At 48.0% G+C, this 16857-nt stretch overlaps 1 protein-coding gene across 1 annotated transcript; it reads left to right on the forward strand.

The window, feature by feature from the left end:
* The first annotated feature begins 324 nt into the window (after nt 1–324).
* LOC135377381 (baculoviral IAP repeat-containing protein 7-B-like) lies at nt 325–13447 on the forward strand. The gene is made up of 3 exons (XM_064609746.1): nt 325–832; nt 9779–9998; nt 12084–13447. Exons 1-3 carry the CDS (start codon nt 359–361, stop codon nt 12260–12262), a joined length of 873 nt encoding a protein of 290 aa, XP_064465816.1. The 5' UTR covers nt 325–358; the 3' UTR covers nt 12263–13447.
* Nucleotides 13448–16857: the final 3410 nt, after the last annotated feature.

Raw genomic sequence — 16857 nt, forward strand, 5'->3', positions numbered from 1 at the left:
CCTATTTTGTCCACAACTGGTTGTTCCCTTCCCTTCTGTTTGTATATATTTCTTGTATGTGAAGTAAAATTTTCAGCTGTGTTTGAGACTTCGTGTTGCGTCTGTCCCTTCGTGTTCCCTAGTTTCGGGGTTTTTATATTATGCATCACCTTCACCAGCTCGCTTGCTTCCTAGCCATTGTTTCATTGTCAGACAGTCTACATTTCAGGGGTCGCTTTTTTTCGCGGCGCGACAGATTAGAGCTTCTACGGCTCTCCTCTAGAGTCACTAGAGTCACTGCACTACTCTCCTCTCGTTGCCGTGCTGCTCGCCTTATCGGCAACGTTATCTGAGGGTCTTAGTCCTTTTCCAGCTTGCCATGGCGATCGGTAACATCAGCTACGTTCCGCCCTCCAGGATAAAACGGCCGAAAAGTATAGACGACACCGATGGCGGCACCGAATCGGCGGAACAAGAACCACGTACCGAAGATGCCCACTGCGACCTTTCGAAGGTTCCGACCGAGGAATTCGGGATCGTGACACGCCCGGATCCCGTATTCCCAGAGTACACATCGCTCAGATCCCGGATTAAGTCATTCGGGTCGTACCCCCACCATTGCAAGAACAGCCCTCTTGAAATGGCCAAGGCTGGTCTCTTCTACAACGGTTTCGGCGAAAACGATCGCGTCGTCTGTTTCCAGTGCTCTGGGGCACTGTACCTGTGGGACGACGACGACGTTCCCTTGGAAGAGCATGCCAGGTGGTATCCGAGCTGTCCTTTCGTACGGCTGGCCCTGGGTCAAACAGGAGTTCAATCGGTGAACGAGGCTCATCAAGAAGCCTTGGAGAAGGTAAGATGTACGAGCAACCGCCTTGTAACACAGATAACGTTTTTTTTTTGTTTTTTTTATCAACCTAAAACGTGCGACTTGCGCTTTATATTTTACTGAGCATTTACGTCTACACAAGCGAAACCCGTGACAATGTACAAAAGAAGTCCTCGCTCCTTTCTTTTGTAACTTGCTTCGGGTTCCGTCTGCTGTGTACCAGCTGTTACCATGTGCATAGAATGTGAAATTGCTACGCAAAGTTCCACTTTTTGCTCAGTTCCGAACAATGTTCACAACGGCGAATAATATTCCACCTTGTGTTTTGCAGACTGTGTTAGGTGATCTTGTTAATTTCGTTGCCAGCAGTATATACATATGCAGCTATATGTACTGCTCGCGACACGGTTGTCTGAAATCTCCAGCCTGTGGCGGAGCGGTCCCCTATCGGCGGTGTCGCGCTCGAAGGAACTATACCAATACCGGGAAGGCCGTACGCAGTCGCTGCCTGTCGGGAGAAGTAACCCTCGGATACCCGGGTGGCGTCTGACAGCAAGAGAGTGAGAGAGAGGGATAGCGGCCTCCCCTAGGATGCTGTATTGGTACAGTTCCTTCGTGTGCGACACCGCCGATAGGGCACCGCTCGGCCACAGGCTGGAGATTTCAGACAACCGTGTCGCGAGCAGTACTCACTACTGTGTGCCTAGCAGCACTCGGTAACAGGTATCTCCACCAAACTTTGAACAAGAAAATTGAAAATCCTTCCGTGGAACCGATGTGTGATGTTCCTAAGCAGACGCTCATTTCGTTCTGACATAAACCTGGCTAAGTTTGGTCCAACTTACCCAACCCAGTTTAAATCCCTTGCCCGAATCCTCTACCCCAATGGTATATTGATTTTCTCGTATAAATTGCAATGTTGATATGTTAGTCAAAATTCAACCGGTACATTGTGTGCCAGTGCCGGTACACTCGGCTGTGAGCCTGCTTTTACTTTAGCCTTATTTAGCCGTATACGCCATTAAAATCTCGTTGAAAATGTTAGCAGGATCGTTCTGGTACAGTACACTTATCTGAGTATAGTACGCCAATGGACATTTTTACTGCGTACCGAGTCCGGTACGAGTCTTTACCGGACCTGTGGCATGATGCTCAACTTCTCGTTATTCCATACCGCAATGGCCATGCACTCGTGACGTTTGAAGTCCAAAACGGTTTTCACGTGCCGCCGCGTCACGTTTGGAGTTAAAAAAATAACAATAACCAACGGTATGTACAGTTCAGAATCGGGCACCGTTTCCGGTACATTTGGTCGCGAGTCCGCGGTCGTCCTATAACCTCGAGTACACGACTACGCAGCCAATCCTCGATTTATGAACGGAAAATTTCTCGAAAATCATTCATAAAGCGAGGGACCCGTAAGTCGAGGTCCTGAAAGCATGGAAGGCATGGAAAGTTTTACAATGAAAGGAGAGCCTTATGGAACTTGGTGAAAACTACATTTTCCATAACACATTTTGGTCAGAGCGAACGTTAATAGACGCTTGACTTGCACTCTTTTTTCTCTTTAACCTTCGTCTCTTCCGTCTATCATATCTTCGGCATATACCGTAGACTAGATGTAGTTCTAAAGTACAAGTATCGTCAGACTCGCATATCCAGCACAGTAGCAGCGTAGCAAAAAAATAAAATAAAAATAAAATAAAATGATCGTGTGAGGTTCTACAGGAACTTTACACGGGGGGGGGGGGGGGGGGGCAGGACTTATCCTTTTCTCCCTCTCCCAAGTGCATTACCAAAGGTACAATTTCGAGGGGAGTGGTTCAACCCACGAAACCCCACCTCTGGCTCCGCCACTGCAGCACATGCAGTGGTGGCCATGAAAGCGTTCACTGTTGTCGGCCTCCCAGAGGTGGGCACCGTCGCGACTGACGCCCTTGGGGAATGTGCGTCATGGGCCGACTTCTAAGGGAACCGTGCCGACATGTATCTGTAAGCGTGTAAGGTAAACGCAAGAAAAATCCCGACAACACAGCGGCCACAGCGATTCGAACCCGGGTACCTCCCAGGCTTGGCGTGACATGGCCGACACGCTAACCACTAGCCACTCAAGCTGGTGAGCACATGCGGTAGCTATCATTCAGGGGCGGATCCGGGATTTTTCACAGGGGGGAGGTCCTGTCTTCGAAAGCTTGCTATTACACTACCAAGGCCGAGGTTCTTGTTAGTAACACGATATCTCGAAATTGGTTTCAACTATGAGACCACTCTCTGTATGTGTTTCATAACGATAATATTTTGTGATGTAAAGTAAACGTCAAAATCGTCGTGCATCACATACATAATGCTGAATTCGGGACGCTGTAATGGGTATCACGGTTCGGAAAGACAGCAGTACGCAGACAACGGCGTAAAGAATACTTCATCACGTGTTGGAAGTGCTGGTTGTTTCAGCGGAACATTGGATCTGCACAGCACCGACTGATCTGTACGCCGTAACGACGTTTACTAGTTTCACGGACCCCGTGCATATGACCACTCTCGTCAAACTTAATGCTTTTCTTTCTTTCTTTCTTTTTTTTTTTTTTTTTCAAGTTAGAACTCCGGAAGAAGTCGCATAATAGATACGTATTACGTAGAATTCTCGAAGCCACAGCATACAAAACTACAGCCGTTGCAGCCGGCTCACCTACCCAGTTGCGAAGAGTTCCGCCGCTGAGTGGCGCCGAAGGCAGCGCGTCGAGCTGCCCCCTGGCGAAGTGCACGGGGCTTTCACCGAAAGACATGTGGTGGTTTGTTGACCTCTGGCTGACGTAGCTTGTTACGTTCATGACTCGACGTCAGATGGGACAAGTGTGTGTAGCATCCTCCTTTTGGGCCATTCATGCGTCCAGCAACCCTGAAGGAGGCTACCACTTCTGACCTTTTCCTTTTTTTAGTTGTAAATCAGTTTGAAGTCGAAAACTAGGTGTGGAAGAAGGGGGACAAAGGAAGAAGGAAACGGGAAAAACCTTAAGGCCGCCCTGTGGGCGTTGGAAAAATCGGAGTTTATCGGATAAATCCGATGTTTTGCAAAAAAACATCGGAGGGAGTTTATCGGAGTCTATCGGATAAATCCGATGTTTTGCAAAAAAAAAAAAACATCGGAGGGAGTTTATCGGAGTCTATCGGATAAATCCGGAAAGTCGGCAGCCTACTTATAGCGTACTATAAGGATTCCACGTCAAGAGATCCAACGGGTCATGAGATCCATCGAGCCAAGTGATCCACCGATGCATCTCTTGACTCGGAGGATCTCTTGACCCGGTTGGATCTCTTGACTCGTCTGAGGGTTCGCCAGGCTTGGATCTTTTGACCCCTTTGTGTTACGTCGTTAACTCTAACATCGCTAAGGAGAAATTACTCGTGTCGAAATACGAGGAACTCGTTTTACGTGCGGTATAAATAGAATACAAATGCAGGTGGCAAATCTCATTTTTATTGACTTAGTTACTTAAAGTCGACAGTTCTCTTATGTCATTTGTGTTAAAAACAGGTGGTTGCATTGTAAAATCAACCTGTTTGTATCACAGGATTTATAGGAGTGCTGTCTTTTTCTTTTTTTGACAGCGCTTCGTGTTAGAGATTATATTTCTACAGTTAGCGTGGGCTACGTACGCTCACGTTGGGTGGGCCGGCTGCTGTTTCAAACACGTTGATTATTCAAACACTTCTGGTATCACAGCAGGCTCGTAGTCGAAGAGCCAAGTCCCTGTTGTGGACAGACGTTCTACATGGCGGAACCGTCTGATCATGGACTCTCTCAGTGTACGAAAAATAGTTTCATATGCCGGTACATCTGTTTTTATATTTATTTATCTTGTGCGTGCGTGCGTGCGTGTGCGTGTTGTATCAAGTTTTCCCTTCATTTTTCCCGCTGTCCACAAAAGGACAAAGACAAAGCACTTTGATTATTCAACAAAAGTACAAAGACAACTCTGAGTCAAGCAGTATACCCTGCTTTTTGGGGTTGAGGTCAATGAACGTGACAGCTCAATGTTGATTGGAAAGCACAGTCAGACAGTATTGTCCCGCACGGTCAGTAAAACAATAGAATAACGTGATAAGGGTGGGGGACAATGAAAAGAGCGCGACAAGGATGCGGCCTACGATGGTACGATTCTTTGTAAGTTGAGCTCAATATTCTTGGTAACGACACGAGCATCCGTTCTGGCATAGCGTGTTACGGCGCTAGGGGCAATGGACATAAACGTGCAAAGGCAAAAGGGGAACCCGCCGCCGTAACCTACAGCACAACCTTGATTTTCTCGCTTACTTTTTTTTTTGTGCGTGCGCGTGTGTGGTAAGAAGAGAGAAAACACCGAAAAGTCTTCACTGTTACCGGGCGTATTACTTAATACTTAACTTAAATACGTACTGCGCAATCGTTCTGCAATGAACGTGGTAAGGGATAGACTTTCTTTTCTGTCGGGAATCCTGACCAGTATGACGCTTTGACTGGTTAGATCTCTTGACTCGCCTGTCACGTGACCGGTTGTATCTCCTGACTCGATGGATCTCTTGACCGGGTTGGAACTCTTGACGCTTTGGATCTTTTGACTCGCCTGTCACGTGACCGGTTGGATCTCCTGACTCGATGGATCTCTTGACCGGGTTGGAACTCTTGACGCTTTGGATCTTTTGACTCGCCCTTCACGTGACCGGTTGGATCTCCTGACTCGATGGATCTCTTGACTCGTTGGATCTCTTGACCGGGTTGGAACTCTTGACGCTTCGGATCTTTTGACTCGCCTGTCACGTGACCGGTTGGATCTCCTGACTCGATGGATCTCTTGACTCGTTGGATCTCTTGACCGGGTTGGAACTCTTGACGCTTTGGATCTTTTGACTCGCCCTTCACGTGACCGGTTGGATCTCCTGACTCGATGGATCTCTTGACTCGTTGGATCTCTTGACCGAAAGTGGAGTCTGCTGTGGTTCTCTGTACGCCCATTGACCGTAATCTTAGTTGAAAAGCGTCGTCCTTGTTTCGTCTATAGCTGACGCACTAACAGATAGTCTTTGTACCTGCTGGGGACGGAACGGCGCCAGAACATTCTGTTCGCATTGTTTTCATTATCACTTGTTGGCTGTTCAATTTTCGGTCAGTCTATCCGTCGAATAACATTACAATTGTTTATCCAGAATTGCAAGCACGAGGGGTACCAAGTATCATTGCCAACATGTCTCTAAAGCTGAAACAACATAGCCCCCCCCCCCTCCCCTTGCAGGGGGTGCACAAGAAAGGAAGAGAGAGGGGTTGATATTTGAGGGAGAGTTGTTATAGATGGTCAATCACTGGTGATAGAAAGGAAGCTTGACAAGCAAACTGAGAGGAAGGCTGGAGGACATCATTAACCAGGAAAATAATATTCTATCCGGTTGAAAGTGTCGGATGCGGTTGAGAGCGCCATGCGACGTTATAAACGCGTAGATAACACTCCTCGTAAACAGCCTGAAAAACACCGATATCTCTTGCTGCGTCGCAGCCCCTATCCTGCGGTCGTCTGAGTGCAAGAGATATGGCGCCAGTACTAGAATAGAGACTGCACATGGCGTGTTTGAGTTTATGGCCTGTGGCGAACCCTTATTTCTGTAGGGTTTCCTCCTTTTTTACTACTTGGGTGAACTGTCTTGCTCGGTAGGATAAACACCGGTTTCGTTTTCGACGTATTTGGGGCTTTACGTGTCAGTTGTATCAAGTGGACAAAGAAATTTTCGCCAGATGTGAACGCACGCGTTTCTACCGTGTTTCCACACCGCGTTTGGGACCAGGCTTCCTACCACTGCGTCGACCGACAGTCTATTGCCTGCGACGACGCTCCCTTGCGCTCGGCGTTGACCAGCGTCCGACCAATTGCAAGCACCGGGGAAGAAATGAAACAGTTCTCGAGAGGGCAAATATGAGTGGGGACCTGAACCGCACCGCGAAGGCCTTGCGGTGTGAGAGGAAATCTGGAGGATTCACACCCCGTTCAAAGTTTCATTCGTAACCAAACGGTTTTACTACTACTACTACTACTACTGCTGCTGCTGCTACTACTACTACTACTACTACTACTATTACTATTACTATTACTATTATTATTATTATTATTATTATTATTATTATTATTATTATTATTATTATTATTATTATTATTATTCTCTCTCTCTCTAACCCTCTAAAGAAAGTTTTTCTGTTTTACACCTGAGTGTCTCACATGGAAACAGGCGGAATTTAAAAAAAAAAGTCTTATTAACCAGGGTAAACCAGCGGCTTGACAGAGTGGGTCTGCTTGTTGGAGGCTATAGTTGGAGGTAGCTCTATAAGATCGTGCTCGAAACTTGGGAGGTACGAATGCTATCACTGGCTGTGCTGTCTCATGTTTTCCTTGGGTTTTCCGACAGACTTCCCAGACAGCGCAGTTAACTCACAGGCAGGGATTTCCCAAGCAACCCCCCCCCCCCATCCCCTAATGCCTCCCCCTCAAAAAAAAAAAAAAAACTGCCAGAACGGCACAAAAGGCGAAAAAAGCAGCACTCGTTCGCCCGGGGGACTCCAACACCCCCTGAGAGGAAAATCCCTGCTCATAGCTAGAGTCACTAAATAGGGAGCAGAGTAGCGACACCGAGCCACGCCGGCGAGCGAGACCGCCATCTTGAGTCCGGCGTGGCTACGTCGCCCAGCAATGGGAGGCGAATCTCCCCCTTCTCCGCAGGAGAACTGCGCGCAGTCGAGCCAGCTCGCAACCGAGGAAACCGGTTTTGGATGGAGGGGACCCAACATGGACGGCGCGTTCTTGGAAGGAGAAACCACGTGACACGACTGACCCAATCGAGGACACCGAACGGCGGCTCCGTCGCGGAAAAGGAATGCGATACTCTGTACCCCTATTTATAGTGACTCTACTCATAGCATGCGTATACTAACCCTCTTGTCTCTATCACGTTGTCCTCTTTCCATCTATATGCACGCCGCTCATATATAATCACAGATGCTTCACGGTGCTGACGCGAAAGAGACAAAAAAAAAAGCCACCCCACTCTGAAACCTGAACACAGACGCAAAATTAACGCACGGTACTTTTCGGTGCAATACGCGCACCACTGTTATACAATTGCGCTGCTGAGAAGAGATCGTCGTTCCGTACTTCGACGCCTCGTGACTCCTCTGGCTTCCCGCTGACATTCTCCTCCCCCCCCCCCCGGCCATGCTGAGCAGAGCTGAGCTCTTCCTTTCTCCCCTGCGTCTCTTCCATAACTAAACCTCCCACCTACCCTCTCCCCTCCCCCCTTTTTACCCCAATTACCTAACCCCCTTTTCCGGTAGAGTAGCAAGCCAGCCCTAGCTTGGCTAACATCTCTATAAACCCATAATGAAGAAGAAGAAGAAGATAAAGCTCTCGCTTTCCGCATGCCTCGACATACCTCTCGTCATGATGCAGCGCAGTGGCGGCGTTACTGCTTGAGACAAAGTTGACTCTCCCCAATGCTGTCACTGCGGGGCTGTAGAAGATCTAGAGCACATTCTTCTCCATTGCTCACCCCAAACCGTCTCCGGATCCCCTAACGAGCTGGACTCTCGCCCCCCTCTCTCTCACAAAATTGCTTGGTCCCTGGCGACCACAGGGGTGACACAAGTCCGCCATTGTTGTAACTACCCTCAAGCGGGTGCTTTTGGCAAAACTGCCATCTTGTCCTGGTCGCACGTCATAAAAAACGTCATTTTCAGGTCATGTGACTTTGTTTATATGTCGTTTTGCCGCTTACCGACATATTTTCGCCGTCATAACACGAAGAGATTACCGTATTTTGCCAGCGTAAACTATGCGGTGCTTCTTCCGCAACATATGGTAGCCCATTTCTCCTTAGTTTAAGTACATGGCATCGGCTCGGTAAGTCTTAACGAGCAGTCGTCATCACACCTTTGGAAGTCAACAATACGAGGCTTTGTGTGCAAAACTGCGCGTTTTACTGCGAGATTATCGGATAAAAATAGTTCCCGTGATCGAAAAACATCCAAAACGTCGTCCAGAAACAACAACCGCATTGTTTACAAACGGTTTGGCCGCCGATCACGGGCGCCGCCATCTTTAAGGTCACGTGCGCCTTGACGTTCGCTGTGACGTGCGACCAGGACCTGTCCAGGATGCATTGCGTTCGCCCAGCACGCTTTCGTCTACGGAGGAATACATTGGATGCCACCCCTGTGCTGGCGACATCCAGTACACCAACGCTCTGCTCTCGAAGCTCTTTTGACCTTTCTGGACGCCATAGAATTTCAATCCTTATTGTGGTGGGGCTCATTATTTCATTCCCCGCATCACCAACAGCAATGGGGTAGAGTATCGCCCCCTGGCGATGAAGCTCCCCATTCATCATATCGCAATAAAGTTGTTGTTGTTGTTGTTCCACCCTCGAAAATCTGAAAAAAAAGAAGAAAGAAAAACATCAATGCACAACGCGCACCATGGACGCGAAAACACCTGGGCTAATGCTCCGCAGAAACTGTACTACTCGTGTTCACTTGTAGTCAAAGCTCGTGCGTCGACTTTGAGGCACTTTTATTATATCCATCATCTATCACGGACGCAATGTGTGCGCTAAGCCATAAAAGGTCGATCTTACAGAGTCGTAAGCCGTTGTATATATAGTTGCACCATTGGCATGACTTTGCAACAAACAACCTCTGTCTGTTCTTCGTTTACTCGCGCTCGCTATCTACAGAGCAGTCTCACCTATAATCCCAAGCAGCAAAATGCACTGAAAGTCGAGTGCAATAGGGGTGGACGGGTAGGTGAAAGGCCTTGAACAGATTCGTGAAACTACAGAACACCGATAAGACACATACCATCCACCCCTATTGCACTTGACTTTCGGTACATTGTGCTGCTTGGGATCTTGCTGTGCGCGAGATTTTCACTTGCATTGTTTGCGCAACGTACACAGGCCAGCCAGCTGGATGAATCCGATAAAGACTTGGAAGTTCTGACGGATTACTACAGCAACCGGGAGGGGGCTCGGTTCTTCGAGAGCTTTGGTATCACCAAGGCTACGCTGTACAACGCCATGAAGGGAATGCAGGAACGCGGAGAAGACATCACCGACCAGGACCTGGTGGAAGCTGCCCTTGGCAATTTGATCACTTTCCAAAAGCATCCCATCGTTCGTGAGTATTATGTTGTCCCGTTCCATGGCTCTTGCTTACGACTTGAGTATCGCTCACGTCGTCAAGTAGCCGGAAAGCACACTCCTAAATGACGACGTGGAGTGGTAATTACCAGCAGTGATGGCCAGTAGTTAACTACATGTAGTTAAACTACTAGTTAAACTACCTGATTGTAGTTAAAAAGTAGTTATGAACTACTTGCAGAAATGTAGTGGCAACTACTAGTTAAACTACTATTTTAAGTAGTTAACTACAGTAGTTAGGTTACTGAAGGCGCCAACTACTTCCGATCTTGCCGCAAGCTTTACGGCACGATTGTGCTTCCGACTTTTACCTTGAGCTACTTGTTTGATGAGAACGGAGGTGCAGAGCAATAGACGATTTCAGAAATTGCATAGAATGCCCACCAGGGAGCGCAATGTTGCGAAAGCCCCGCTGCACCTTGGGATTTAGTTTTCATGAGTCAGAGAGAAGAAGAAGAGCGCAAACGGTTTCGGTTTTCTCTCTCCTTCACCTCCCGCACCTTCGAGCAACAGGCAGACGAGCACGAATGTAAACCATTTCCCACGACGCATTGCGCGATGCGCGTGACTTGGGCGACGGAGGGCCCCCGTGCGGAGCACAAGGACAATATCTGAAATCGCCTGCGTGTGTACTAAATCTTTACTTTTAATGCTTGTCAAGTGAAGCCTCACTTGCTGCAAAATAATTCTGCAACTTAGTTTATCGCATAGGCACAGAAAGAATTTCGCCGCAAGCCTTGTATTTGACGATCGTAGCAACGGCTTGAGCCAAAGTTTATCATTGCTCGTGATTCATATTTAGGTTCAAACTAGTAAAGATTCATATTTAGGTGTCCAAGAACACTACAAGGGACTGGTGTTGATGGACAACATTAAGTAGTTATGGATGTAGTTAAACTACATTGCAGTAGTTAAAAAAGTAGTTTTAACTACTCCCCTGAAAAGTAGTTGAACTACTAGTTAAACTACTCAATCGCAAAGTAGTTAGTAGTTATAGTTAAACTACTGTAGAAGTAGTTAGTGGCCATCACTGACTACCAGTACCCCGACAGCAGGGGTGGGGAGGTGGGGGGGGTTGATGTTGAGGAAGGTACGGTCAACCTACTCGGGTGTGTTCATTCAGTGCACCCGGGGACGGAAAAGAGGGGAGGGTGAAAGAGAGTGGGGAGAGACGTTGGTCGCACACGAGAGGGAGGCAGTTCCTCTCTGGGAAACAAGGGAAATGGTTTAGGCTAGCTGGTGTAGATCCGTGAAGAAGCACGGAGAGATACGGACACAGAAGACGACACACGCAAGTTCTCAGAACTTGTGTGTGTGTATCCACTTCTATGTCCGTGTCTCTCAGTCTTCTTCATGGATGTGCTCTGAGATTCGGGTAGTTCTCTGGAACTACCCGCCACAGACAACATATGATACGATCATCCCTCAGTAGCCTTCAGTGGGATGCTTTGCAGAGTCGTACCCAATCGACAGCACAGGGGCACGACCCGAAGCGAAAGAGATCGCGTGTGGTCGCCGGGGTAACTACGCGCTATCAGTTTGACACATCCCTCCCCAGATGAGGTAGCCGGAGGAAATTGAGAATATTTCGTCGCAGCGAGATTCCTCTGCCTCCTTCTGAAACTGCTGACTTGCCGCGGTGGAAAGCAGACGACAGGGATAATCAGAGCCGTCCCGAGGCGAGCTTCCGCCTATAGGGCACGATTACGCGAAGCGTATTAGTTTTAGCGTAATTTAGCGTAGTTTTAGCGTATTATTATTATTTATTTTATTATTATTATTTCTGGCATTATTTTTAGGTGTCTTTTTGACGTGGTATTTTTATGTTGAGGTTACAGGTCCTAAAGTGTCTGATTGCGTACAACTTTACGTACTGTGCATACGTCCATTACGTTCGTAGTGGCCGCGAAGAGGTGTATTGCTTTAGCAGACGACATCGCAACACGCCGCCAATCACGCTCATAGGAGGCCGGGGAAATTTAAGGCGTTAGCTCTACTCAAAAATGGCGTCGTTGTGAGATATGTGTAATGGTTACACACTTATAGATGCATATATTTGCAGAAACTGTGCCGGCATCCGAAGAAGTTTCGGTCTGTGCAGTGTGTCGTCAAGAAGAACGAGGAATCATCTTCTTTCCATGCGGTCATGTGGCGACCTGCGTCAACTGCGCTGCGGCTACTACGACGTGCCCCATTTGCAGAGGACTAATCGCCGCTTCTATGAAGGCCTTTCTTTCGTAATACCAAAAGGTATCGCAAAGAATGTTCCACCAAGCTACACCAATTAGGGCATGGTATTTTACGGAATCGTAAACGCCCTTCGAACAACAGCGCACCCGTGAAACCTCTTTTCGAATCCCTCTCGTGAAACCGAAAACCGCTTGGGAACCCAATTTCTTTTAAGAACCGTAATCACAACGTAACCGCAATTCACCATCGGCAATTAACCAAAACCGTAACCTGAACCGAAGAATGTGATATCGGTTGCCGGTTCATATAAATCGGTTCAAGCGTGAACGCGAAGAATTTTGGAGGCGATATTTGTATCTTCGTCATGTGTTTTTCATTTTAGAAGGTGTGTATACAACATACCATCTTATGCGCTTGGACCCATAATCGGATCACATACGACGATGGTTCCATAAGTTTCCGGCCCGACCAACTTTTAATAGTCATAGAGACGAAACAAGTGTATCACTTTGCGACACAGTCACCCTTAACTTCGATGCACTTTTGACACCTTTCAACTAGCATTCTTATACCCTTGAAAAAATAGTCCGAAGTTTTGTCCGCAAAATGCTGGAAAACTGCCTCTTGCACCTCACTATCGTTTTGAAATCTCCGCCCTCTGAGATCCCTCTTCAAGTTTGAGAACAGTAAGTAGTAACTCGGTGCCAAGTCTGGACTGTAGGTGCATGGGTGGTGGATTTCTTCGAAGCCCCACTCCTTCAGTGCAGCCTTGGCAACAGAAGCCGTGTGAACAGGAGCATTGTCCTGGAGCAACCGGACACCTCCACTCAACCTGCCGCGCCTCTTTTCCTTGATGGCGTCTCGCAGTCGGTGCAGGAGTGAAGCATAATAAGTCGCACGCACTGTGGTGTTCCTGTCTTTGAAGTCGATGAGGAGGATCCCGTGACAATCCCAAAATATTGTTGCCACGATCTTCTTTGCGGATTGTGTGACCTTGGCTTTTCTTGGGGGTGCTTCTCCTGGTTTGCACCATTCCATCGACTCCTTTTTCAAAAGAGGATCATAGTAGAGCACCATAGTCTCATCACCTGTGACAATTGACTTCAATATTTCTTCTTCGTTCTCTTGACAGAGCTCCAAAAACTCTTTGGCGCAGACGACGCGCTGTTGCTTTTGAACTGACGAGAGAAGTCGTGGCACCCATCTCGCACTGACCTTTTTCATGTGAAGGCCCTCGCCGATGATGCGAAAAACGGTTGTTTTGGAAAGCTGCAGCCTTTCGGAGATTTCCTTCACCTTCAGGCGCCTGTCGCTCAGCACTTCCTCCTCGACAAGAGACAAATTTTCTTGTGTCACCACTTCCACGGGACGACCATCGCGTGGATCATCTTCAATGGACTCTCGCCCAGTCGAAACTGCTTAGCCCAGTCTTTTACCGTTGTGTACGACGGAGAGGCTTCCCTGTACACGTTGTCCAGTCGCGCTTTAATTTCTCTAGGCGAAAGTCCACACACAGCGCGGTACCCTGGCTGTTTGAAATGCCGCTCTCCAACCGACAAAAGCATGGCGAGGGCTGAGGGTGGTGCTCCGGTCCTCCAACAGATGGCGCCACGCGTCCTTAATCGCATTTTAAAATTCGCGCGCATTTTCTACCTCGGGCCGAAAACTTATAGAACCACCCTCCTACGCATCGCAGTGTTCTTGCCTTGTAGCTAGTTACAGCGCGAGCGAAACGAACGAATGTGCACGAGATAATAGAGACCGCAACAAATTATTTTACAGGGAATGTCGCAAACGATAAAAGTGCGTCGATGAAAACGTCAACTTTTTCTTCAACCTGGCAGATGGCACGGCACCACCCTTTCACTCCTCTTTCGGCTTCACTCCACCTGACGGTGACTGACATAATAAAAATATCCCCATTCCGTGTTCGTGTCTGCCTTCAAATCTGCGTTCTAATCGTTTGCCGGGGGACAACATTGTGAGCTTGCTTTTGGTTTGAGGAACATAGCAGTACTATTTTTGAAACCGATATACAGACAGACAGACATTGCTATTGCGGACTGACCCATTACAACGCAACCTATATAGAGAAGGCCAGCTTACTGCTGCTTCTCTTTCAGCCAATCGCCGCGGACAATTTGCTTTCGGTAGCTACCAGTGGCTGTTCTAATGCGGTTCGCCTCCATAGCCGCGTGACCATTCGGGATATGTATCTCCCTTTTCAATGAGCGCTCCTGCAGTGCCGAGATGTTACCCATTTTCATGCTTCTACAGCCCATATCACCTTCTACGTTTAACGTTCTTGAGTGAGCACGGAAATGATTATTTACAAGTTCATGAAAACTTGATTAACTAATGAAGCTGTCTATCAGAAGCGACCAGGGAAAATATTTTCGCTGATCTGCGTTTTATTACTGTACAATTCAATTTAGAAAAACTCCACGAAAAATCTGCCGAGCGACGCTGTGTATACATTGGAGGCGCGGTACCATCTGCTGAGCCTATAGCAGTCATGAGCGGCTTGAACCCAGGGGCGAATCTAGAGGGAGGTCAGGATGTCCTGACCCCCACCTCAATTTCTGTCTTCACATAGTGTTTAATTAACCTAGATCGTGTATCTACAATGCTGGTAAAGGCTGGACTCTGGCTCCCAGAAAAATCCTGGATCCGCCCCTGCTTGAACCTATTTCACTACCTTACGGAAGGAAGGTGGCGGGTATTCTAGATGGTGTGCAGACCAGAGACCTCTTTCTAGAGGCTGTGGGATTTACGGCCCACAGCTCCCTGCCGCACGCGGCCGGCCTCAGTGGCTCCAGTCAGTAGCGTGTATCCGCCTGCTGATTCCAAGATTGCGGGTCCAAACCACGACCTACTAGATTATAACGACCATGTCATAATCGGCAACCCCTATGAGGAGCCCGTCCGCACAATCCGCTAGGGGCGCTACTCATCGGCACGCGAGATCTGCATCACGATTGGACGATGGAAATTTGAATTCTGAACGCGCAGAAGCGTACGTGCGACTACCGTAGCAGACGACAGCAATAGCTCCCATTGGCTCCCATGATAACGCTAGAATGTTGATGGTAATCAACCTCAGAATGAAACACCTTCCGTGGAATATCCACCGCTTGTACAGAAATACAAAGGTAAGCTGAAGTACAAAGTATTGTAGAAGTTGAGGAAGCAATAACTGGGACGCGCCACCGCTAGCTTCCATCGCGGCCATCTTCTTGGGGAGAAGAAGAAGAAGAAGAAGCTTCCAAGTGCGGCGCTGGGAAGGGGTGCCATGACATGGTCGTTATAATCTAGTAGGTCGTGGTTCAAACCCGGCCGAGGGCGGTCGCCACTTGGCTGAAGGGTACAAGTTACTCAGACACGCCGCCTTCCGCGAGGAACGTTAAATGTGGTGTGCCGCGTGTCGAGTTAAAGAACCCTCATAAGCCACAAAAGGGGCCGGATGGTACAGAACTGAAGCAACGACGGTGAGGCAAGGACAAAGACAGACAAAACACGGTGAACGTCCAACTATCAACCCTTTATTACAGATGGTTGTAATTTGTAATAAAGGGTTGATAGTTCTTGCCTCGCCGTCGCTACGTTGCTTCAAAAGAACCCTCAGGTGGGCAAAACTGATCCCCAGACCCGACCACTGTCTCGCGACGTCAGGCCCCGAATTATTATTATTATCCCTGCCACGCACGAAGAGGCGTGAAGGCACATGCAGCGCCAGCGTGTATCGCTATACTCGCGATCAGTGCCGGTCACGGCCTTCTAATAGTGTCCCCACAAGGTCCGCGCCAGAGGTCAGCTAGGATCATATAGTTCCTGTACAAGAACGCCTGGAGGTAATTGTTCTACAGCCGCAGCTGCTGAGAACTGGACTGTTTCTTTGGGCATCGTCATCGCGCTGGTGCCACGTCTGCACTCTAAGAAAAAAAGGAGTACTTTTACTCCTTTTGGGGACTAAATGCATTGCCATAAAAAATAGTCCCTTTCGGGAGTAAATGCACGGGAGTAAATGAATGTCACAGAGTGGAGACTGCATTTCACGCGCTGTTCCAAGAGTCCCAAGAACATAATTCGTGTGCATGCATGAAAATACTTTGAAGCAAACCGTCAGCCGTGATATATCGATTGATATAAAATCTTGCACCATACATAGTGCACAATTTGCGAAGAAAGATGCGCTGACTGTTTCTTACTCTGTGTGGATGGAAAATTGCTACGTTGTCTGAGTTATACAGCCTTATGTCGTTCAAATTGACCAAGGGCACATATTTATGTAGACTGTTGCATTCAGGAGACCATTCACGAAGTTTAGTGACAATTTGCAGTCCTGGGGAGTAAATGTCGGGACTAAATGTTGGGTTAGGGGACTAAAATGGGGAGTAATTGCAGACTAGGGGAGTAGAAGCTGCAATTACTCCCCGTTTTACTCCTTTTTTTCTTAGAGTGTGGTGAAGAGTAGCGAGAGAAGAGAAAAGCGTGAACAGGGAATGAGGCGTCCACTCGACCATTTCATCATCATCAACCTTCATCAGTCCAGTCCTTGAGCACGCGATGTCACCATCGGCTAGGTAAGAAAGGTGAAGGGCTCCACGCGATAATGTCATTGTCATTCCAATATAGACTCTCCTCGG

Source organism: Ornithodoros turicata, chromosome 1 (assembly GCF_037126465.1).
Source record: "Ornithodoros turicata isolate Travis chromosome 1, ASM3712646v1, whole genome shotgun sequence".
Classification (NCBI taxonomy): domain Eukaryota; kingdom Metazoa; phylum Arthropoda; class Arachnida; order Ixodida; family Argasidae; genus Ornithodoros; species Ornithodoros turicata.

Excerpts from the sequence above, each read along its gene's own strand:
- LOC135377381 (XM_064609746.1), top strand. The coding sequence starts at position 359 with ATGGCGATCGGTAACATCAGCTACGTTCCGCCCTCCAGGATAAAACGG. Across the intron at positions 833-9,778 it reads ATCAAGAAGCCTTGGAGAAG|GCCAGCCAGCTGGATGAATC; the intron begins GTAAGATGTACG and ends CAACGTACACAG. Across the intron at positions 9,999-12,083 it reads CCAAAAGCATCCCATCGTTC|AAACTGTGCCGGCATCCGAA; the intron begins GTGAGTATTATG and ends ATATATTTGCAG.